The sequence below is a fragment of the Oculina patagonica genome, chromosome 13 (genome assembly GCF_052425735.1).
Source record: "Oculina patagonica isolate OP01 chromosome 13, crgOcupat, whole genome shotgun sequence".
NCBI classification, from domain to species: Eukaryota; Metazoa; Cnidaria; class Anthozoa; order Scleractinia; family Oculinidae; genus Oculina; species Oculina patagonica.
In genome coordinates this window covers 25,649,911-25,674,287 of record NC_135770.1, presented here as the reverse complement: position 1 = coordinate 25,674,287, position 24,377 = coordinate 25,649,911, and the positions used below count along the sequence as shown (strand labels likewise).

The window sequence follows — 24,377 nt, the reverse complement described above, 5'->3', positions numbered from 1 at the left end:
CATCCTCGATGTAAGAACCTGTCAGACTCACCAGTGACGTAAAACAAAGAACGACCAAGGCAACAAAGAACCTTAAAACTATATAGAGCAGGAAAACAATAGCTCTAAAACAAAGAAAACTTTCACAAGTTCTTACACCAAGGCGAACCCGGATTCAGGGCTATTCATTTAAAACTTTAAGATTTTGTTTTCAGTTTCGATACAAAACCGTGACATGCAACTTCTTACGTCGATCAATTTTTCAGTACAAAAGAGAGGCCTACAATGCGATAACAATAACGATGGTGATCAAGATGATAACATCGATTATGGTGATGGGTGATGACGATAAACAGTACATGATAACTTATATCCACTTTTACTTACATGTGCAATTCACTCCATCTCCAACGTAACCGGGATTGCAACGGCACTCGTACGAACCTGCAGTATTTGTGCACTCTGCCTTCTCGTGACAATTGTTGTTTGATGTTTGACATTCGTTGACATCTTTGGAACACAAAAGAACATGTCAGTACTTAGTAGAAATTCATATTTATAAAAGATGTCGATAATGAGCATTACCAGAGCATCTTCTTCCGTCTCCCTGCCAGCCATCTCGGCACGTGCACTGTCGGCGACCTTCGGGGAAACTTCGGCGACAATCAGCATTTGGATCGCAAACGATTCCTTCACAGGAGCCGTCCGCTGTAGAACAAGCCGCGTATTATTAAGAACATTACAAATACCAAGCATTGTCTATAATTTAGTTATATGGATTACCGCATTGTAATTAGGCAGGGTGTCTGGAAAGTTGTGCAAGTAATTTGGTCTGTTTATTGTTGTTTATTATAGGTAGGTATAGGTATAGGTATTGTATTTAAAGTCGGAAACGTTGGGAGTGGTTGCCCAATCTCCCGAGCCAGGGGCTCATGTTAAAAAAACGCACGACTATTTACAATAAAATTAAATACATTACGTTTATTAAGATCTCTAAACTTCAAAACAGTTCGTATAGTCAAAGTGGTGACCGTTAGGGTGAGCAGCTCCAAAAAGAACAGTTGCTAGTGACTTGAAAAAAACTGTTGTTGGTCTCTGATAGCGATCAAGCTGTGTTTGTCCGAGTTTGTGTTGATTCGTTATAATGTTTTCGGTTTACTTCAAGTTTCGAAAACCATCCGAGGTATTCGATTTATAAATTACTGTAACTAGACAGGCTCTTTACTTATACTGTTTATTTCACTTCTAACAACTGAACAAGACGAAAAACGCAGCTTACAAGAGCAGATGAAGCCGTTTCCTTGGTAACCAGGTCTACAGCGGCACTGATAAGAGCCCTCGGTGTTTAAGCACTCAGCGTCTAAGTGACAGTTGTTCTTAAACGGCTCGCACTCGTTGATATCTGAAAAAAAAAAGCAAAAAAAAAGGTTAAGGCCTATAATATTTACTTACCAAAAAAAGCGACCCAATTGCCATTCAGCAATACTGAGTTTCCGCAACTTGAAGCTAAGTAATACCCCGAAGCTTTTGAGGTCAGGCAGAGGAAGAAAGAATTAAGTATGTACAAATATTAAGGCAAAATGAACTTACCAGAGCAATTTCGACCGTCTCCTTGCCAACCTTCTCGACACTTACACTGTCGGCGACCTTCGGGAAACGTTCGGAGACATTCGGCATTTGGATCGCAAAACGCCCCTTCACAGGAGCCATCCGCTAGAAAGAATTTTCAAAAAGCGAGAAGAAAAAGAGTTTTTCTTTTGGTATCAAGATTTTGAAAAGCATTTTTTAAAACGATTTCGAAATCCAGCCTCCGGAGACAAGACAATACCTAAGACTCCTTGTCGACCCTGACCCAAAACATCCCCAGCATAGCTTTATTCACATTACAGACAGTACAGACAAAAAGAAAATAACACTACTTACACAGGCAGGTAAAGCCATCTCCTTGGTAACCAGGCCTACATCTACACTCAAACGAGCCCTCGGTGTTTAAGCACTCAGCTTCCAAGGAACAGTTGTTCTTAAATGGCTGACATTCATTCACATCTGAACAAAAGTATGAAAAACAATGTCAAGCCTCATTCTGTCCTTACTTGATACATTTCCTTTCTTTTTCTGGTAGACAGTTTGCGTAATGCACCATGCATTGTCTTAAGTTTGTGTTTAGGGTCATTTTCATTGGCACGGACTTTTTACGTGCGTCGGACCCGATTTTCAAAACTGCTTTCCGTGCCTAAAAATAGTGCGTTCAATTTTTTTTTCCTAGATTACAGGAGCCATCTTAACATGTTCTGCGCGAACCTTTGCCAGCTTTGGCAGCTGTATGTACGTGTTACTGGACTTCAGAATCGAAGTCCTTTGCAAACAAACGTTATCCAAAATCGCATTTACTAACTAAAGTTACGCTCAAATTTACAGTTTGAAGTTACTGACCAAAGCAGGTTTGCCCATCTCCTTCCCAGCCTTTCTTACACACGCACTGTTGTTGACCTTCATCAAAAACACATTCAGCGTTCACGTCGCAAACTTTTCCAGCACAAGTGTCATCCGCTATTGAAAGGAAAAGAAGATTTTGTACAACAAAATCATCGTTTTCTTACTACAGTGACACGTTATTTTTGTAATTACTTAGGACAGGGAGCTACTAGTTCGCGAGTAAATAGAAAGTCTTAGTGAACAAATAAATCCAACAAATGAGATAAAGGGATATCTAAGACGAACATTTGGCAGTCTCCAATAGCAAGGACAACCATTCTAACAAAAACAACGCATTTTACTCCAAACAGGAAGCGAGTGAAAGCAGACCCACAGCTGGACCTTAGCCTTGGGAAAAGTGGGAACATTTCATAAACAGGAGGCAGAGGAGCGCAGATGGGGTTAATAACACGAGTTACAACTATATAAAGTGAGGGAGAAGATACACTTTAGCGTTCCTCGGTGAAGGTCAAACGCGAACAAAATTGAGTGAGGGTGGGAATGAGCCAACAAGCAAACAAGTGAGTCATGAAACGAGAGCGTCAACTAAAAAGTGGAGTTAAGCCTTACAACAACATTTGTACGAGCCCTCATTGTTGCTTTGTTTTGTTTTGTCTTGTTGCATGTTTGTTTGAATGTTTGTTGGCTTTAGGTTTTTTCGCTTTCAAACAGTTACAGCATTGATAAGAAACAAACTAACCATCTTCATTACTTACCATAGCAGGTTCGTCCATCTCCTTGCCAGCCTTCCTTACAAACACACAATCGTCGTCTGCTAGGAACAAACTCGATGCACTCTGCGTTTGGATCACATTTCACCCCTTCACATGTATCAGGCGAATCAGCTATAAGAGAACGGACGAAAAAGGAAAAAAAGAACGTTTGAGTGACACAGCATAAGAACTACAATAAAAACCTAAAAAAACAAAAGTAAGTATACTCGAATTGTTGTCGTTTCTTACTTTAAATGGGTAGGGTTACAGAGTGAAGCACGGTTAACGCCACTTTAATAGTTAAAAAGTACGATTTCCTTTCCCTTGAATGACCTTAAATATAGCGCCCCACCTCACTAATACATGACAATGAAACGTAAAATATTAATGCTATTAGAAAATCGTTATACACTAGTATACCTATGCGAAGGTTTCATTTATAGATCTTTTGATTAAATTTGTCTCTGACAACCGGGGAAATTGGGAAATCATCATGTAGAACAGAGCTTGGAAAACTAGGCTTTCGTCTTAACTTGACATCTAATATATCAGATACTCACAGGTGCAGTTGTATCCGTCTCCTTGGAAACCAGGTCGACAACGGCACAAGTAGGATCCCTCGGTATTAACGCATTCTCCATCTTTATGGCAACTGTTTAGGAAAGGCTGACATTCGTCTACATCTGTGGATAAATTAAGAACAAACACTTGATTTGTCATTGAGCTGACTAAAATACGCTGAGAGAACTTCAACACAATACACGTCATAAAGTTTCTACGTGAAAGAAGATATTGTGAATTAGATACATTAGCATGAATGAGAAAAAGTGAAGAACGCGTTCATACCAAGACAAGTTTGACCGTTTCCAGTCCACCCTGGCTTACAGATGCACTGCCGTTTTTCATCGGGAGAAGTTTGGGAACAGTTGGCATTGGCATCGCAGACTACTCCATCACATTTTGAGTCGGTTTCTAGAAAAGAATAAGAAATTAGGAATCATCCGTAAGCGCCCGTGATGTTAACGTACTCGGCATTGAGTTTCCAAATTTTCCCTGAACGAATCAAAGTCGCTGATACCTAAAAACAAATGACGCGGACCACGAGCGTGTTGTTTTGACGCTTGTCCGTAAGTAAAGGAGCATGAAACGTTTAGCTATTATGCCAAGTTCGCAAGGCGTATTAATTTAAATTGTAATTACGCCTGAAGAAAATAACTATAACCAAGGTATGTTTTCATTTGCTTCTTAAGGCTGGTTCTCATATGATCGCCCCGATCGTCTCTGTCGCTTCTGTCGTTTGCAAAGTCTGAGGTGATTGGTGGAAGCAAACTTTTTGAAGCGACAGAAGCGACAGCGACGATCGGGACGATCGTATGAGAACCAGGCTTTAAAATCATGCTAAACTGCGTGTCAGTAGTTAATTTCTAAACTTCACGGAGTACAAATGTAAGAGGAAGAGACCGAAAACAGACGAATGCCTAAATTCATGTTAATTCAATTAATAAGGAGATAAATGTTTATTTTCTGACCAGTGCAAGTTTGTCCGTCGCCCTGCCAACCATCTTTGCACACACACTGACCAAGTTTCTCTGGCGACGGTTTGAAACAAGTGGCGTTAACATGACATTGGATCCCATCACAGGTGCCATCAGCTGAATAAAGAAAATAACTTCTAAATAAAATCGTGGATCTTAATAGCATCACAAGTTTTGTTCCCTTGACCTCGCTGATATCTCACCATTGCGGTAACCATTAAAAACAACGTAAGTACGTCTAATAGAAGTGATTCGTAAAGTAGTGCAAGAGCTGTTATGTGAAATATTTACAATCCTATATATCACAACTGTAAGATAACGTTAAATTGTCGGTGAAATGCTACAACAGTAGATGGTAGTTATATTAATTACTATTTCGTTGTCACGCAACTTTCAATTTGGCATAGTCAATCAAAAACATTTAGCATATTTTTCTTTAGATAAACAATCTTGACAACGAAGTAGGTCTCCGCTAACAAACATAGCATACAATAGCGATGACAAGAATCGGTGATAGTTCGGTATCAGGTTGTCGTTCACTTGACAGTCAACTTTTTTCAGGATAACCACGTATGTAATAGAAATAATCATTTCATTCAATACATGTATTTGCAATACAGTGTAATCTGGCACCTACATGTGCAATTAAAGCCATCTCCTTGATAACCTGGCTTACAGCGACACTCATACGAGCCCATAGTGTTGAAGCACTCAGCACGCAATGGATGGCACAAGTTTTTGAAGGGCTGACATTCGTCAACATCTGTAAAATGACACAAGAAATTTACGCATAAGATCCACTTTATGAGATCGGAATCTGCAAACAAACTGTAAAGCTATTCCTCAGTAATACGACTTCCCCCTTAAAGGCTCATACTCGGTGTAAACACCTGTGAAAATCACCAGTGACGTGAAACAAAGAAAGGCCAAGGCAACAAATAACCTCGAAAAACAAAAGCTCAAAAACAATGAAATATTTCACAAGTTATTGCACCAAGGAAAACCCCTCTTAAAGCACTTAACTGATTCTCCTCCTTACTCACGAGACGACACAGCTGCGATCCTTAAAAAAGTCACACTACTGACGAAGTTCTACGAAGATCCGTTTAGCGTCTCGTATTGGTGATGGTTTGGTTTGGAATTTTTGCTACACAACAAGCAACCAATCCAAGACAGTCGCAGGGAATATGTCGAGGATTGTCTGTAGCCGAGTATGTTTTTTTTTCAGTTTGTGACTAATCATGGGCGTCTTTGGAGCCAGAGAAGAACCGTGCGCGAACTGTACCGTCAACTAAATAAAAAAATAAATAAACGTATAAATAAACGACTCTTCGTATTACCTACACAGGATTGCCCGTTGCCATCCCAACCTTGCTCACATTCACATTGCGGTGGACTGTCATCTAAGGGCTGGACACATTGCGCATGCGCATCACACTGCACGCCATTGCAGCTTCCCTCAGCTGAAAGGAATTCAATACTTAGACAAGAAAGTTTTTGCATGCGGTGAAACTGACAAGCTACCATACGACAGAAGCCATAACTGTGACCCTATACCACTGTTTATGGTACAGAAATATGGCGATTGGCTGATTGCAGAAAGTTCACTTTCTTTAAGTACGCCGCTAAGTACAGCAAGTGTTGTGCTCCATACATTTCCAAACCTACCTCTTTCGCAGCGGAATCCATCTCCTGAAAATCCAGGTTTGCACTCACACTGAAATGAGCCATCTGAGTTGATGCAGTTTGCGTTCAGGTCACACGGACTTCGAGCAACATTACATTCATTTTCATCTAAACATAAGAAAAAATATATTCAGTAATGAATAGCTAACGATTAGCGCGCTGGACTACGGACCAAGTGGTCGGAGTTCGAGCTCTTGCCAGGGTCACTGCGCTGTGTTCTTGATCAAGACACTTTGCTGTCACAATGCCTCTCTCCACCCAGATGTATAAATGGGTATAATCGAATCTTATGCTGGAGGGGAAATCTGCGATAAACTAGCATTTGATCCATGGGGAGCAGAAGTACTGCTATTCACACGTTACGAAAACCGTGATAAGCTCTGACGGTATGGGCCACTTGGCCTGACGCAGACTTTACTCTTTCTAAATTTTTAATCCTCTTCAACCTGAACGAGATCGAAATCGCAACGCCTATTGAATGGAATACTTACCCTCACAACTAACTCCATTGCCTTGGTAACCAGTCTTGCATAAACATCCACGGATGGGATCACAAGCAGCATTCGGGTGACAGTCAACACCCATGCAAGAGTCCTCGGCTGGAGAAAACGGACACAGTTAGTAACTAACGGGGCAAAGAGAGCAACTAACAGGGCACATGGCGTAACTAGCATTGAAACCGCCAATAGCTGGTTTGGAAGTTTCGTCTTGGACTTAATGAATACCCGTGTGTGACCACAAATTTATGGCGCGTAACAAAAATAAACCCCATTTTGAAACAAAAAATAAGTTATCAACAACAATACAGAAAAAAAGGTTTCAACTAGCTTTGTACATAGAGAGATTAAGTTTCACGTTTGTTTTTCCCGCGAACGGCAAAAAAAAAAATTACCATGTGCCGTTTGCCGCTTGTACGTCAAAGTGAGTGGTTTGGTGTTTGGTGTGAATAAATAAATTATATTCTATTATTCTATTGGATTTACTCAATAACTAGAAAAAAGCAGCATTCTGACGTATGCCTTTTGCCGTTAGAACGTCCAACCACGAAATGTACAGAGAAAAAAATGACGGTGGTGGAAATCAATAAAAAAAAATTAAACTTTGGATCAATTGAACTTACAAACACACTTGCGGTTAACTTCCATGAACCCCTTCTTGCATAGACACTCATAACTTCCAAATGTGTTCTGACATTTAGTTTTATTGTCTGAACAAATGCTGTCACTTTCAAGGCACTCATTTAAGTCTGCAACAAGAGAATGGTAGAAAAAAATTAAAGACAACATTAACAAAAACAGAAGGCTGCAACCAATAACAGAAATGAAAGTCGGAAACTTAAAAACATACACTGTGAATCGTATGTTAAAAGTGTATACAAGTTAGAAGTAGAAGAAGTACAACGGTTCAAAATGTAAAATAATAGTTGCAAAGAAAATAGACGGATGAAGGAATCAGCAAACTTGTTTACAAAGACACAGACAAACGAACAAATTGAGGCCTAACAAACTCAACAATAGCACAATTTATTCTAAGTTTAAAAAAAACTAACGAAACAAAATAAAACAAATGAAACGGACTCAAAATGTTAACACAGCAAGCGATTTATGGTCGATAAAATCATATAAAAAGAAAAAAAAAAGAATTGAACAGCGAAACCTTTGCAGTCCACCCCATTGCCAGTGAAGCCGAGTTGACACTTGCACTCTTTTTTGCCCGTATCAGGTTCTACTTGACACGAGGCGTACATGTGACACTTCTCACCGCCACAGCCATCACTGGGATCTATTACACAATAAATAGGTATACAATCAACACATGGAAACGTTGAGATTTTACTGTCTTTAGAACCACTTGTGCCGCTTGAACACTCTCTTCACATTGTGAAAGTTAACATGAACACCGTGGTCAAATATAATTTTATGAAAATGACATTGCTAGAAACTGAGCAAAAACTTCTGGATCTAGCCTTATAAACGAAATTGGACCACCCGCAGTTCAAATGAAATCTTTGAACCCTACATCGTGAAATTCTAACGGGCTACCCCCCAGATTAGATCACCGTCAGGAGAAAACCGTGTTCACTGAGCTTGACGTAATAAAGTATTACCTTTTGTACACGTCTCTCCATTTCCAGTGTAACCATCTTTACATTTACACGTGTAGGAACCTTCATTGTTGGTGCAGTCAGCGAACGTATCGCATGCGTTTTCCCCCAAGCATTCATTAGTATCTAGAATAAACATAATGAAAGGTATTACTTTATTAAACAGATTTAGAAGCTCAGTAAGCTGCGTTCTAAAGGCTGGTTCTCATATGATCGCCCCGATCGTCTCTGTCACTTCTGTCGTTTGCAAAGTCTGAGGTGATTGGAGCAAGCAAACGTTTTGAAGCGACAGAAGCGACAGAGACGATCAGGACGATCATATGAGAACCAGGCTTAACCAGTCGGGATTCTAAACAAGTTACTGCTGTATTTACTATGTTTGCTCGTTTTTTTTACAGGGCAAGATCACGGTATTTGAGACAATTCCGTTTACTTTTGTTAATCAGATCAGCTCTTAACTTAATATTCGTAGAGCAACAGTCTTTTATTGGCTCAATCACGGCCACATGAGGAATATAACAATTATTTTCGCGCATTATAAATTACAATTTTCATACAAAGTAAGATGAACTTGAAAAAGTCGGTCCGGCTTTTTCAAGTTTACGAAAGTGTAATCCGTTTTAATGTTCTCCAATGTTTTCTATCTACGCCCGTTCCTCGTTTTTTTGTGTTATATTTTATTATTTTTATGTTTTTTGACAGCTTTTTATCGTTACGTCGAAACCTAGGACATCTACATTTTTTCAGTCAACAAACGATCCCCTCGCAAGCTTGCGTTTCTCCTTGTGAGAAAATGAACCTTATACTATACCTGAAGCAAACGAAATACACAACAAGGTATTCGAATGGATGTTTGTTCCAAACTCTCCCAAGTTATTCACAGATACTTACCAGTACACGTGACTCCATCTCCTTGGTAACCGCTGTTACAGATACATTTCTGGTTGTCCTGAGTGCCAAAGCACTGAGCTTGGGAATGACACTTTCGACCATTGCACAACAAGCCTGACGCCTCTGAAACAGAAAATTGAATAATCCTTTCATTAAAGAGCTTGGAAAATAAATTCTTCCCACTTATTCCGGAAACTCGCAAAACGAATGCAACGTTAGAGTTTGGTGTTTCATCAAAATCAAGACAATATCCCGATGGAACGTTTTGCTCCATTTTTTGTCGCCTGACTGAATGACGGAGTATCGATATAGTAAGATACGTTATGTCTTGGTTGGCTTAATTTCTGTAAGGTCTCGTTCATGAAGCGCCCAAACATGGCATGGTCTTTAATTTTCAAAACCATCTCCCTCCGTCACGCAGCGGAGATGGTATCCATAACCCAACTCATAACTGACTACTACTTTTGCAACCCAACTAAAATCTACCTTATAATCTAATAATAATCCTAATATCATCCTAATAATCTAATAATCCATTTCCATTACTTACCCTTTTCACACATGATCCCATCTCCAAGGTAACCTTCTTTACACTGGCATTTATAAGAGCCCACGGTGTTCGTGCAGTCAGCGTCACTGTGACACTTATGCTGGCTTTCTTTACATTCGTTCACATCTAAGACAACAATTCAATATTGGTTATATTATATTGGATATTTTACACTGGGATTTTTTTTATCTGTAGTATTATATCGTTTCTGTGCGTAGCGTCTCCCCGAAGCCGAAAAAAAAAATACACTCCCTGATATCAACATACAAACTCTCCAGTCCCCTCAGGTGCATTTGTTGTAGTTCAAGCAAAGAGAATTCGTTACGTAACAAGACAACAGTCATAACGTGCTGTTACGCTTTGAATCGTAATTTGAAAAAAATCGTATTATGATTTTAAGGTTTCTAGATAAGGGAAGCCAAATCCTTTGTGTAAAATAACAAAAAACGACACGGAAATTAATTGCACAATTCGAACTGTTTGTAGGTGTTAGGAATTGGCCAGCATTGTGCGCTTCAAGGGATAAAGTCCCAAAATTGAGGAGAATCCTGTCTGTCCCTAACTCTACAGATGAGAGGCTACGCAAGACCCAACCTTGTATACGTGTGATTAGCCGATGTATTCTCCTGACCCGCATCCTTTACGTTGTAGTAATATTTTAAGAAGAAAACAGATGTTGATCGTAGATACGAAAGGCCTTTACTTCTGATAGATTTTGAAAATACACTTTTTGAAAAGTCTTGCAGCAGTAATACATCTCAATTTTCTGCTTTTGCAGATCAGAGTGGCCAGGAAGACCCAGAGTCCCAGAGACCAGGAGACCGGGAGACCCCCTAAACCCAGGAGCCCTAAGACCTCAAGTCCCTTGGCCCCTTGAGTCCTCGAGTTTGTGAGTCAATGAAGACCCTGAGACCCATGTTTCTACAGAGACCAATTGAGTAACGAATCTGTGACGTCACTGGTGCGTTTTACACCGCATATAACCCGGAAAGTTGACAGTCTATAACGAGCCCAAGGAACTATTGCGGTATAAAACACAATACTTGCAGCGGGAGTTTATCGGTTTCGTGACAGGCCGGAGAAGCTAGTAGTCATAATGACATTATCCAGGTTGGGATTATGGCAGTGTTTGAACGCAGGGAATCTAGTTTTATACTCTTACGCACGAACGAGAGGACAGCTGTAATTAATATCAGTAGCGTTGAATAGGCTGAGTAAAAACTACAACAAAAATAAAGAAAGCAAGCAAACGAACCAGAACGTTTGTTCTCTCATACGATACGCCGAGTTGTTTTGCTTATAACTGATAAGGTATACAAATTTGAACCACTTGATCTGAACAGCGATTTCGTGAGAAAAACCAGACTTAGCGCAATTTACGTACAATTCAATTTGACATAACGCCAGATTGCCTTTATCATACAAGATAAGGCAATCTATTTGAAGCACCTTGCATATCACTTAAGATTAGTTAAAGTACAGCTTACTGTAAACGAAACTGAAAGATGGGAGTTCTTTGAACAAAAAAATGAATCAATACAAAATGCTTTTTTTTTCTTAATGGGCAGGAGACCCAGCATGTTCCAGTTTTTCGAAAGCACTGATACCCTTCGCAGTTTAGCCTGTAGGACAGGTCTGAGGACAGGCAGTTGCAAAAACATGAGGCGAGTCCATTGTACCTCTTTCCTGTCCCTCGTTTCACGTAACGCGCGTTGGTCGCGCGCGCTCTATCGCGATCCTCGCACACTGTCCGGCTTGCCGGCCATCTGCCATAAACCGATAGCTGAGGACAACCAGAACTCGTGTTTCGAGCGCCTTTCAAACTTACGGTAAGCCTCATTTAAATACCGCCAAACATGGACATTCACGAAAACTCTGCTAATCCCTGCTGCTATATGGAACGAAACAAACTTAAAACTACTTTTATTTCTTTGGCCAACGTAGTTTAACTAAAAATAACCCGCAAACTGCGGTGATAAACATTACATACAAAGAAGCATACGAAACGTCAAGTACTGAAAAGGTCTATTTTTTTTAACAATGCGCCCGTTCGTAATGTTTATCACCGCAGTTTGCGTGCTATTTTCAGTGAAATTACTTGTTTATCAAAATGAATCTTACCATCACACTGCTGTCCGTCACCTTGGAAACCCTGATCACAGGCACAGTTCCCTGAGGCATCGCAAGTAGCATTGGGACCGCAGGTTACCCCTTCACATTTATCACGGGCTAAGGAAAACAAAGCACATTTTAATTTAAACAACCAGAAATTGTTTTGTAAAAGTAAACGCATGCATTCGAGTAACACTGCTCAAAAGGAGACGTAAATTCTAATTTCATTTTGCTTCGTAGTTATCGCTAGCATTGTTTTGTTTTACTTAAAAAGAATTTAAACGCACTATATATAGAAACAATGATAAATGTGAGTGAAGGACTTGGACCTTACATATGGCTACTTACGAGAGCAATTCTCCCCATCGCCTTGATATCCCGAGTTACACACGCATTTCCTCGAGTTGTCGGAGGCATAAAGGCATTGGGCATTCGCACTGCACTGAACTCCCGCACACGAACCATCCGCTGGAATGAGATACATGCATGTATAATGGTTAAAAATAAAAGATCAAAGTAGTAAAATAAATGGGTAAAGATTTTTTTCCGCTGATTGTCGTGAAATTTAGCTTCATAGCGCAAGATTAGCCTTACCGCTGTGTCGCGTTATTTCGAAATGTTTTTCTCCATAAGCAGGACAAAATCAGCCTAAATACTACAATAGGTAAGTATATGGGAAACGGAACTGATACTGCACGGCACCCAAAAAATTCCCCATTCCTCAGATTTGATGTGTCCATATGCAATCTCTTCCTGACCAGGAATTACAGAAATTATTTGATTTCGGTTTGTTTACACTGTATTTGGCCTCATGTATGTGAATCTCTTCTCTGAAATTTTTCATTAATGCCACATACAGTTCTTTTCCTAAGACTAAAACGGTTACCTATGGTGACAGATCGTTCTCAGTGATTGCACCAAACCTATGGAATGACTTCAGTTGCCCATTGTAGTCAAACAGTGCTCCACAGTTGACTCTTTTAAATCGAGACTTAAAACCTTTCTTTTTAACAGCGTTTATATTTGATTATATTTGTTAATTGTAAAAAGCATTGAGACTCCGTCAGGCTGTAAAATGCGTTTTTAAGTACCTTTTTATTATTATTATTATTATACAGTTCTCATATATAAACTATTTGATACCTAATTATCGGGTTACAAAACAATGGATAAACAAGCCAAAAAAGTTTTCGTTACCCCTAGCAGCTTCACAGAAAGCGTATAAAACGTACCGTACTATACAAAACTCACCTTCACACGTAATTCCATTGCCTTTGAATCCCGGGTTACATACACACCGCCAGCCAGTTACTTGTTGAACGCACTTCGCGTCTGGGCCACACTTGTTAGGACACTGCAGTTCGGCTATTATCAAGAGAGATTAAATAAAAAAAAGTCTTCATCTTGCAAAGTGGCTCATACCGCCGGATACTCCCCTTGCATGGGATGCCAGTCCATCGTAGGCACTAAATTCACTTAATACACCAAAGTCGCCTGGGTGGAGAGAGGCACTGTGAGAGTGAAGTGCCTTGCTTAAAAAGAAAATGCAGTGACCCCGGCCAGCGACATTCTCGCCCCCTAGCCCTTTCGTTTCTCTTAGCCGGCTTGGCAAGAGAAAACGGAGGGCTCTGGGGACATAGGATTTTTGAATTAATTCGAATTTTTTTGATTGGCTGTTTGGAACAAAGAATTCCTAAACGGAAGTCGAAAAAGTAACGACCCTCTCATACATTATTTTGAAACGTCATGACTGCATACATGAAGACCGGAAGTCCTAGAATGTTCCCAGAGCCCTTTGTTTCCTCGTGCCAAGGCCCAGCCGGCTAAGAGAAACGAAAGGGCTATGGGGACGAGAATGGGCCAGCGAACGAACCCGAACCGTCGTCCAGTGCACAATATTTATAAATATTCGATTAAGGTTCTCCTATTGACTAGGAGTATTTCTCACTAACACTGCTCCCGCTTTTGGCTAATCCTGATTAGAATTTGACTTTGCAAATATCGTCTTTTATACGTTTAGTTTTTATAAGGAGTCGAGATACGTGAGCAACGACATTTTCGCTTTTTACTACCGATGAAGGCAGCACTGCCGAAACGTTTAGTTTTTAGATTGAACTTTCCAGCGTTGAACATTTCAGTAGCCAATGTGTTCAAAACGTTTTGTTAACCGTCCGTCTTTGGACTTGAAAATGTCGTTCATACATATACAGTCAACTCTTTCTTAACGGACACCTCTATAAGACGGACACCTCCATAAGACGGACACCTGGTTATGGTCCCTGCCGTTTTGCAGTCATTTTACTGTAAGAAAACTCTCTGTAAGACGAACACCTCTCTAAGACGGACAACGGACACTTTGAAACCGCCAACGGACAGGCACTAAAAGTTATTTTTTCGTGAATAATACTTCAAAACTTGTTATCGACATAAAGCATAGCAGGTCAGCGCCTTTAGAATACCAAATTTACCAAAAACAATCTGCTAAAACGCATTACTTCTCTGCTTAAACTTGTAGATTTAGTTTTCTACTTACAGTATCACCGTTTGTTATTAGCAAACAAGTCGAATCTCTGATATTATTATTGTTCCACTTGATAGGTTTTGCTAACGTAAGCGACTAAAACAGACGTGTATTCGTTGTGCATAGCCGTTTAGCTTTATCGTCTCAAAATTTCTGGTGTCACGTTACCTCGACTCTCTATAAGGCAGACACCTTTATAAGACGGACAGTTGGGGCCGGTCCCGACGGTGTCCGTCTTAGAGAGAGTTGACTGTAATCAAATCCTTAATCAAATCCTTAAGCTTCCTATCTTTCGAAAAAGGCGGACCACAACACATGGTCCTAGTGGGAGCTCAGCCATAGCATACCTCTTTTACAAGTGAAACCATCACCAGTGAAACCGCTGAGACATTTGCAAGAGTATGAGCCCGCAGTGTTTATGCAGTCAGCAAAAGAGCTGCAGCCTGCCACATCCAAGTCGCATTCATCCACATCTACAAAGGAACAAAACTAGCTTGGAGGAAGGTCATGAAAAACCCTTTTCGTGTTTTTTTTGGGATATGTAACGGCGTGAAAGGCCTGCCAAAAATCCAGGGCTTTGTTGTTTGAAAGAGTTTCAGAGCTTCTAGATTTCCAAATTTTCTGGACGGCATGCTCCCAGAACCTCCTAGCAAGATTTTGCCTCGTCTAAGCTAAAGGACTGGTCCCGGTTGTTCGATAGGTGGATAACGCTATCCTCTGGATAAATCGCTATCCAGTGGATAGCGAAGTATGTTTTGCTAACACTTATTCACTGGATAGCGATTTATCCAACGGATAGCGTTATCCACCTTTCGAACAACTGGGGCCTGGTTACGGCCCTGCCTACACTCTGGGTCTCAAACAATCCGGCCCAGAACATACGCCCTTTAATTTTATTTACATGAGAAAAACGAGAGTTTATATAGTAATCTCGAGTTGTTGTTGTTGTTTTCCGTCACTGTAAGAGACATTTAGAATTCTTCTTTATTCTTTCTGTTCTTTGCCACATGGGATAATCGCTAAACGCCGACGCAAAGTACAAACCTTCGCACTTGGTACCGTCTCCTTGGTAACCCTCGTTACAGCGACATTCTTCTAATCCTTTATCATTTACACAGCTTGCCTTTGTGTGACAAGTGACTTTCTGGGGTCCACAAGGGATGCCATTGCCTTGTTGACCTTGAGCTGAAAAAAGGTAAAAAATAAACTAACACTTAACGCACGTAACGGAATATTGTAGGTCCGAGGGGTAAGGGTGGGGGTAATTGCTTAAAATAATCAGGCATAAGGGTAAGGATTTTGAAGCAAATTCTAACAAACGCCTATTCTCATGACTATACTTTTTGTTTCGCCTTGTTATCAACACATTGTTATCAAGACCTCACCTTGTATACATATTTTAGTCTGTTGATAGTATGGTTCTTACCGAAATGTAACTATTTTCCAACTTAGTTTTGTCATTTGTTTCTGAATGTTGACAAAAAGAACATAATCTATGTACTAAAACTATAAGTTTACTGTTCACAGGCCTTCGTATTTTTCTTCTTATTTTTCTTCGCCTTCGTATTTTTTCGATCGATAAGCGCGGGGAAAGAACGGCGAGAAAACTGGACGCCAGCGCAAAACGGGAGGCGCAAGAGGGTGAGGGGAAGGGGGGAGGAGCGATATTTCCCTTCCTTGCGCTTCGCGCCCACGCTTGCTTCCCTCGCCGATTCTCTTGCTTTCTTTGCGTTGAAAAATAGAGAAGCTATTGACAGTCTAAACTATAAGCGGGTACTACGTTTAAGCAAATCTTGTGGGGCTGTAGATCAAAAAGCCAACTAAATCATACGTACTGTCTGGTGTGGAGGCGTTGACAATATGAGACCGGATGGCCACTGAAGAATAGTTCTGGTTGGTGTCATATTTGGCTAGCAGCACCTTTGATTCCACATCAAAGCTGTAGAAACTGTCATCGCATCCTCTCAGCTCATCATACTCAATAGTCTGCAGGACCGAGAATCCGTTAGCTTCACCATCAACCCGGAATGTAACTGTCCCTTCCGACTCTACTGTCCCACGATCTTCGCGCCGATACACCTCCTTAAAAGGATCCATGCTGACGGCTGAATTAGGGCTGATGTCGGGCATTGTACCGTTGATCTCAGTTTCCATGGAGATGAAACGACCGCTTGCATCTTTACCCTTGAACTTCTGCTTCATTCGTATTTCCTCGCCTTTTAGATAACAAGTAAAAATAAGGTGTCGTTAAAAACAGTTGTAATGTAATTCCGTTCGTCTGTGCAAGTCTCCGGCTTGTCCAGTGTTTCATTACATTTGAAAACACAGAAAAGACCTCTTAGAAGATTTAAAAAATAGGACACGCGCCGAATTATTTTTGACGAAATTCGGGGGTGCTAGGAAATGTCATATCTCGAGTATTCTTCTCAATCGAAGCTAAACTTATGTAAACTGGTTAGACTGGTTAAACTGGTGTGCGGGAGGTCGTGGTTTCGAACCCCAGACCGGACCAACACTCAGGGTCTTAAAATAACTGAGGAGAATGTGCTGCCTTTGTAATTACATCTGCAATTGGTAAGACATTCTAGTCTTCTCGGAAAAGGACGATAAACCGTAGGTCCCGTCTCCTGTATCTTCAGTCTTATAACAGGGGACGTTAAAGAACCCACACACTATTCGCAAAGAGTAGGACACGAAGTTCCCGGTGTTGTGGTCTGGCTTTTGTGTAGTAAATTACAGTATGTGTACAGCGCATTTGAACATTACATATGAAAAATGCGCTATATAAATTGATTATCATTATCAATTGATTATCATTATAAATGGAGAAATATAATTGTAAAAGTGTATGCTATGTAACTAAGATTAGCTATACAAACAGCCGTCATCGTTATGATTTCCTTGATTAACTATTCAGTTAGAGAACAGGTTATCGAAACTTTCCCTTGACATGTTTTTGGGCTACGTAAAACAACTAGCTAAAATACCCTCAAAAACAAAGTTACCTGAGTCAAACGAAACCACCACATTTCTTGTTAACCTCGTTCCTATAACGCTAAACCCGCTGGGGACACCCTTGGCTTTCCTTACACCGTGCATCCAACCCACAACATCAGCGAACGGAGTGAAAATCTTCAGAGAGTGTGCCAAAGCAGACGGTGGTCTCCTCATCACCACGTAAACACGACCATCTTTTGTGATGGCGATGATATCCAGAAGAAGGTCACGGATGTTTACATTGTTAACGATGCCGGAAAACGGGCCGTGGAAACGAATGATTTCTCCTAAACGAGGTAAAAAACACGTAAAGTTAGTATGGACGTGCAGTGTGTGAAATGTGTTTGTTATTACGGGGGTTCGTTATACCGCGGTTGTGTTGACATCCCTTTTACTGTTAGTAACTTAGGTAAGACTGAAGAATATCATTCGTCATACCGAAGACTTCGTTATAAAGGAGTTAGTATCGGAGTTCCACTGTTAAGGTTGGTTTACAGTATTAGGCTTTTTTAGTGTCTTTTTGTTCTCTATTACTTAAAAAAAATACCAGCTTCGGATTTTAAAATTGCAATCCGTTCCGGGCTTATAAGAACTATTCGGTGGCTACAACATAACTGGCATAGTGGCTGTAAATAACTACCAGGTATAGAGCTAAAACTATCTTACCTTCCTTAGCGCAGTCGATTCCGTTACCATAGAAACCATCTTTGCATTCGCAGCAGTAACCTGGCGCAGTATTCTTACATAACGCGTTTGAATGGCAACGGGCGACACTGCTGTCGCACTCATCAACATCTAAGTAACAGAAACATGGCATCAGTAGCTGCTAAGATGTAAGATTATTACGGGAGTTACTGTGGTCTAACTTGCAAGCTTGAGGATGAAAACCTTGTGTGTGACCATTCAAATGAAAGTTATTGAGCTGTATTTCCATGCGATACTGTTAATTATGCTGCACAAACTTTCACGTTTTTGGTTGAAACCCTAGATAAAATGAAACTATTCTGTGTCCGTAGATGAAACCCACTGTCAGCAGGACGTCATTCGAGATCTGATAATATACAAATGTCTATCTGAACGAAATGCATTGAGTAAAGAAGTGCTTCTCCTCTGGTTTGATATATTTTCCCTGGTGCCTGTGACATAATCACCAGTATTCTTACCGTTCTGTCCCGCGGCTCTCTCATCAGCGGATAAGATGGATCTAGCAACAGCTAAAAATATCGACGCAGCGGTCTTCCCACCACATCGCTCATCGTCATTTACGACACACGGAATGTCACATGCTTGAGATGGCAGTTTCTCTAGCCTCGAAACCTCCGGGTCACCCAGGCAGGCGCATTCGTTGCCGTTGTGTAGGGCGGCGTACTTGTGGTTTCTCTGGTGACAGAGGATCATGCACGACCGAATGCTCACATCCCGCCATATTTTACTCTCGTTGGAGGACAGATAGGCGTGAACTTTATAACAGCCCTCGAAATCTAAAAAAAAAAAAAATGAGTCAAAGATTCTATCAGCTGAAGAACTTTCTTATGGATGGGTGTTGGACTTTGACCGATATCAGGAATTCGAGAGTTACAGCGCACAAAGCCAGTGTAGTTGCGTTGCATACCAAAACAGCGTACTCTTGCACAAATGGCTAAAAGAACAAGGACACTGTACCTGTCGGGGTAATTCGGTTTATTTCCGTCAATTATGAGCTCTTAACTTCAAATTGGCAGAGCAGCAGTCTTTCATTGGCAAAATCACGACACATAGCTAACAAGGAAAATTTCCAAGCTAGCATCGATAAAATGAGATGAACTAATAAAAAGTCGGCTCTACGTTTTTTTTTAGTTTACCCTTTAGAAACCGTTTTAATGTTCTCCAATTTTGTCCGTCTATGCCCCTTTGTGGCTTTTCTGTGTTTCTTTTGAGTTCGTCTAAAGCTTTTAACCGTTACTCTGATTGTATGACCAGTGAGTCAATGCTAAAACTACCTGAAATTGCATGACCTCGCCCCTTTAATAAATGAGCCCCTTTTATTATTACTTGATACTCACATTGTTCCACTATAAAATAGGGAGGTAAGTCAGAATCCTTTTGAAAATAACTGTCTGCGGCCTCGACGTTTAAAGCTCTCATCTTTGGCCAACCGATCTTAAACATCCATTGTCCCGAATATTGCACATTGGATCTCTCCGTCAGCAATTTCACATCTTTGGTTCCTGAACCGGGTAACAGGTACGACCTAACAAAAGCAGAAAGAATGCATTGTTAGGTAATGTTTTGTTGAAGGAACTTTGTTACGGATTTTAGCCAAGTGAAATATACAAATAAGCACTTAGAGCAGTGAAGGAACATTTCAATAACACAGCAAATACAAAAGAAGGAAAGATGGACAAAGCATACTTGAACAGATTGCGATATGGGTTTTTGACAAACTGTAAGGATGAACAGTTTTTGAAGTTTCACGTTTGTTTGTAACTTTTAGCTATAATGCCCGGGAGATATATTTGCTTGTAATGCAGCTATGGTTTTTGTTTTGTCACATATGGTTTGTCGCTGACATTTTGAAAGCTCCATAGCGAGTACATTGTATTTTGCAAACCGTAATAAAATAAACTTAACTCAGCCGTGACACAGACCCTTTTTTACCAATCCGGCATACCGCAATTCCATTTACGACCCCTCCTAACTACCTCTTCGGATTTTCGAGACGACCCTAAAATTCTCATTTTCAGGGATCCACCAATGATAATTCTCGCTTTTATCGTTCACATGTCATTCTTATGGGAAAGATATCCGAAAACCGACTTACATTTCAAGCTGTGTTTTGACTCTGTTATTACTTTACCTCACTTGGTCCCCAGCGCTAAAACCAGCTTGTGCGTCAAAAAATCTTGCACCCTGGTAGCGCACATGGTAGCCCTTGATCCACTGTAGCCCCTCGTCTTTGTAATTGAACAAACTGAATGTATTCTTTTCATCTGTTATAAGGACAACTTGGAAAGTGTTTGTCTGAAAAATTCGAAAATACTTTGTTAGGGCACAGACTGAATAAAAGAATCAACTATAGAACGTCCTTATTAAGAGTTGATGAGGCACTGTTCCTTCGCAGAAGTTTAATTTTAACACAGTAAAGAAACAAACAAACAAACAAACAACAACGACAAGGATTTCCGAGACCAAGTAGTTTATGGGTCATCAGAAACTGAATAACTTGATCTTAACAGTTTCCTTTTTCAAAGCAAATACAGTCAACTCCCGCGCTGTGGACACCTCGCTATTACGGACACCCTGTTATTTCGGACAGGAGCTGAAGTCCTGGTGAGAACAAGAATTACTGAAAATAACTCCCGCTATTACGGACTTTGTTTATTGTGGACACCATATTGTGGTCCCAAGGTGTCCGTTATAGAGAGAGATGACTGTAAATGCTTTAGCCTCGCGTTTTCCAAGCTCTGAATCGTACAACGCACCCTGAACGATAAGGTACACACCTATGTTCTGATGTCTCACGTGGCGACTATTTCTACCCTTGATCAGCACAACTTTCTACTTTTTCTTTCTTTTTACATGTAACTTCATGGTCTTGTTAGTCTATCTAATATTAAATACGTCCCCCCCCCCCCCCCCCCGCTCCCCCCCCCCCCCCCCGCCCCCCCCCCCCCCCCCCCCCCCCCCCTCCCCCCCTAAATACGGTTGAAAACCTTATTTCGCAAAACTTCAAGGGAAAACGAAAATTGGTTCGCGAAATCGGGATCGAGTTTAATAAATCGGGGATAATTGCAATGTTCGACTGAGTGAAGCAAATCCAAGGGAAATGACTTTTGGTTTGAGTTATCGGGAGATTCGAGAAATCCAGGATTCCAGAAATTGGAATTGCAGTGTTTGTCTTTCATTAATATATTTATCCTTAGCCTTAAAGAATACAGCCAATGAGGAACCTAGAAAGCCGTTGCAAATTCTGTGGCATTCCACGATAGTTTCCCGACATTCATCACGGCCCACCAGTTTTCCCGCCGCAAGCCAAGCCGGCAACGCGCGCCATTTTTCGCATTCAGCGCAGAGAAAATGAAGAACGAATGAAGAACCAAATTATGCTCTTGAACTCGACGTGTTCATAGTCAAATCTTTGGAAAGCCTGTTCTAGAGATAAAATAGTCGTGACTTGATTTTTCTTGTATACACACTCGCCTACAGGCTCGTGTAAAATCAAAAAAAGTCACTCGTGGGATATTTCTTTTACGGTATGCCGTACTTTATATGCACTCTTTTCTGCAATGGAGACTGACTCCAAAAATTACCTAGGTTTGGTTATCCCACAGAGATTAGAAAACCGCTCTTGGGACTTGTTTTGTGTAATCTTACCTTGTTGAGAAACTTGCCATCTGCATGAGCCACATTGTTCCACGTAGCGATGAAGACACTCGTGGCCACAAAATCTTTCTCCCTGGCAAAACTAGCTCGAACATGGTCCGTTGCTCTCTTTACAATGGTCTCGTTTCTGGTTTCTCTGTAAAATATTTCACCGGAGGTTTTCACTTCAATTGGTGCGTAGAACACAGCTATGGATGGTACATAGGGTGGAAATGGAAATTTCCTGTGTCTTAGTGCGGCTTGGGAGAAAGTTTGCTTCCCGAGTGTGATAATTCCGTCGGCATGTACCTAGAGAAGAAAGTAAGTACACTTTCATTCATGTGTCAACGGTCTTTAGCTTTTACAAATAAAGTTGAAAAGGTGAAATAGAATAAAATCGAGTAGCTTTGCAGTAATTTCTCTCTAAAAGAAGGTGCGAGTAGTACAAATAAATCAGTATTTAGTCTGCAATTAACTTTTACGTTCCCAGATTATAAATAAGGAGAAACCGAACTACAGCTGTAATAGAGATAAAGATCCGCAAACTGTTTGACGGTCACGTGACAAACTCAGGACGTCACGTTACATGTGTATTTCTCACGTTTTGAACGGATGGGATAGTATTTCTTTACGGTCGGTTTACTGCCGCGCAAATTTTCGTAGCAAAGAAAGAACGCGAAAAAAAGCGAGCGCAATCGAGGAGAACTTCCGCTTTCGCGCTCTCGTCCAGTTCCCTCACGATTCTTTTTTGCGCGTTCAAAAAAGAAAGAAAAAACCCGTAGTCAGCTGTTCATGTTTCCTTTTCGCCTGCCGTGGAACCAGAATCTTTAAACGTACGACCTCCATGCACAGTCCCCCGCCATAAATAATTTACGGTCACTTCTTTTATGCACAGTCCCCCGCCATAAATAATTTACTGTCACTTCTTTTGTCGACTAATTATTTTACGAAAGTGAAAATTGCTTAGAAGTTTCATTTCATATCACAAAAATGTCAATTTTAGTCCGCCCCGGCGTCTTTCTACCCGAACCACTCCGATCTCAATTCCCTTTTCTCTCAGTTGGGGATCCGAAAGCGCAGAACATTGTTACGAAGATCTGCGAACTTTATTAAACTTCAGGCAAGTCCAACCTCTAAGCCGAGTTAAGGTCTGGCATCGTTGAGGTCTGGCGTCGTTATTTTGCTGACGGATTTTTTGCATCATATTTTCTTCTTTTTGAGACTCCCATGAACGCAGAAAACGCTCAAACGCATGAATACGATAGAACGGGTTAGAACGAGCGGAAATGGATCGTAATGACACATGCAATATAAACCTGAGCCCCTAACTTTATGTACCCCGGTCAGCGGGAGGAGGCAGAGGGGATGTTTGGCAACAAATATTATTGAAACAAAACCTTATTGTTTAGTTAGACGTTTACAAAACAAGCTGTTGACTGCATTCGATTGGTTAAGCTGAACATAAGAATGCAAAATTTCAGCTTAGCTATCCGGATTAACCACACGTTTTCCGAGGTAGTCTGTTTTCGCACCCGGTCCTCTCAGTCAAGACGGAAGGAAAGCTAACTGCGGAGCAGACAAGCTAAGCAGCTTTGAAGCTGGCTCGAAGTAACTGGGACTTTTTTAAAAGCAAAAGAAAGCTATGACACATGAATTTTTTGGAGGGAAAATATTTCAGGGTCAAGTGTTAATAAAAATATACGAAATAAACCACTATGCCCTACGTGACCGGTTAAAAATCCCTTGCATACTTTGCGAAGATAAAACAACAAATGTTTTTACCGCAAATGGGTTTTCACCTTAAAACGCTTTTTAAAAGTTTAAATAATCTACTTGCGGTCTCAGTCCTTTTATCTCGAGAGCAAAATCAAACAAATCTGACCGCGTTTGTTTTAAGACTTCATTTCCGCAAGAGAAAAACATTTGCAACGAAACTTTCTTTTGACAGCTAAACCGCTCTTTATACAAACCGCCGATATAATCGCCTTTTATTTTTAGCGTCGACGACAAATCTTAAAGAGATCTGTCCGCGTTGATTGTGAGATCCCATTCCTGCAAGGACCGCATTGAACCAACTTCGGTTTTTTAAAACCCCAAACCGCTTCTGCCATGGCCAAGTGTCAATAATCACTTAATGTTTTTACACTGAGGACAAATTCAAACAAATCGGCTTGTGATTGGATTGAAAGCTCCCACTTTGCCGCCAAATCAGGCCACCCACCGGCACAGAAAAGGCCACTTCACTGTCTGAGCAAAAACGTTTCAATCAGGAAAGGCCTCCCGCGTTTTTTAGAGATAAAAAGTTGCGTTTTAGCGATAACCTCCAAGCACTGTCAATTATGCGCCAGCGTGGAATTTAAACATCAACATTTATTTGTATAAACGCCGGTTTGTTGGAATGCAATCGAATCGCAGTGAATTATTAAATAAAGATGAAGTTAATGTAGTTGCGTATCAACTGGTCATTGGTTGC

At 40.7% G+C, this 24,377-nt stretch overlaps 1 protein-coding gene across 2 annotated transcripts in view; it reads right to left on the bottom strand.

Moving 5' to 3' along the window:
- LOC144636231 (uncharacterized) overlaps positions 1 to 24,377 on the bottom strand; it is a 73,569-nt gene that overhangs the window by 31,286 nt on the left and 17,906 nt on the right. The window contains exons 2-32 of one of the 2 annotated variants that reach the window (XM_078495387.1): positions 21,917 to 22,213; positions 20,400 to 20,563; positions 19,606 to 19,793; positions 18,727 to 19,044; positions 18,230 to 18,358; positions 17,572 to 17,850; positions 16,402 to 16,782; positions 15,611 to 15,751; positions 14,914 to 15,039; positions 13,297 to 13,410; positions 12,394 to 12,513; positions 12,055 to 12,162; positions 9,934 to 10,059; positions 9,384 to 9,506; positions 8,496 to 8,618; positions 8,045 to 8,170; positions 7,509 to 7,634; positions 6,880 to 6,987; positions 6,371 to 6,496; positions 6,043 to 6,165; positions 5,340 to 5,465; positions 4,697 to 4,819; positions 4,014 to 4,139; positions 3,728 to 3,850; positions 3,171 to 3,299; positions 2,413 to 2,529; positions 1,903 to 2,025; positions 1,570 to 1,692; positions 1,259 to 1,381; positions 565 to 687; positions 367 to 489 (exon numbers count right to left, since the gene is read on the bottom strand). In XM_078495387.1, the coding sequence (XP_078351513.1) occupies positions 367 to 489; positions 565 to 687; positions 1,259 to 1,381; positions 1,570 to 1,692; positions 1,903 to 2,025; positions 2,413 to 2,529; positions 3,171 to 3,299; positions 3,728 to 3,850; positions 4,014 to 4,139; positions 4,697 to 4,819; positions 5,340 to 5,465; positions 6,043 to 6,165; positions 6,371 to 6,496; positions 6,880 to 6,987; positions 7,509 to 7,634; positions 8,045 to 8,170; positions 8,496 to 8,618; positions 9,384 to 9,506; positions 9,934 to 10,059; positions 12,055 to 12,162; positions 12,394 to 12,513; positions 13,297 to 13,410; positions 14,914 to 15,039; positions 15,611 to 15,751; positions 16,402 to 16,782; positions 17,572 to 17,850; positions 18,230 to 18,358; positions 18,727 to 19,044; positions 19,606 to 19,793; positions 20,400 to 20,563; positions 21,917 to 22,213 (4,705 nt within the window). The remainder of the gene's footprint in view (positions 1 to 366; positions 490 to 564; positions 688 to 1,258; positions 1,382 to 1,569; positions 1,693 to 1,902; positions 2,026 to 2,412; positions 2,530 to 3,170; positions 3,300 to 3,727; positions 3,851 to 4,013; positions 4,140 to 4,696; positions 4,820 to 5,339; positions 5,466 to 6,042; positions 6,166 to 6,370; positions 6,497 to 6,879; positions 6,988 to 7,508; positions 7,635 to 8,044; positions 8,171 to 8,495; positions 8,619 to 9,383; positions 9,507 to 9,933; positions 10,060 to 12,054; positions 12,163 to 12,393; positions 12,514 to 13,296; positions 13,411 to 14,913; positions 15,040 to 15,610; positions 15,752 to 16,401; positions 16,783 to 17,571; positions 17,851 to 18,229; positions 18,359 to 18,726; positions 19,045 to 19,605; positions 19,794 to 20,399; positions 20,564 to 21,916; positions 22,214 to 24,377) is intronic. The other variant, XM_078495388.1, reaches the window with a different exon arrangement.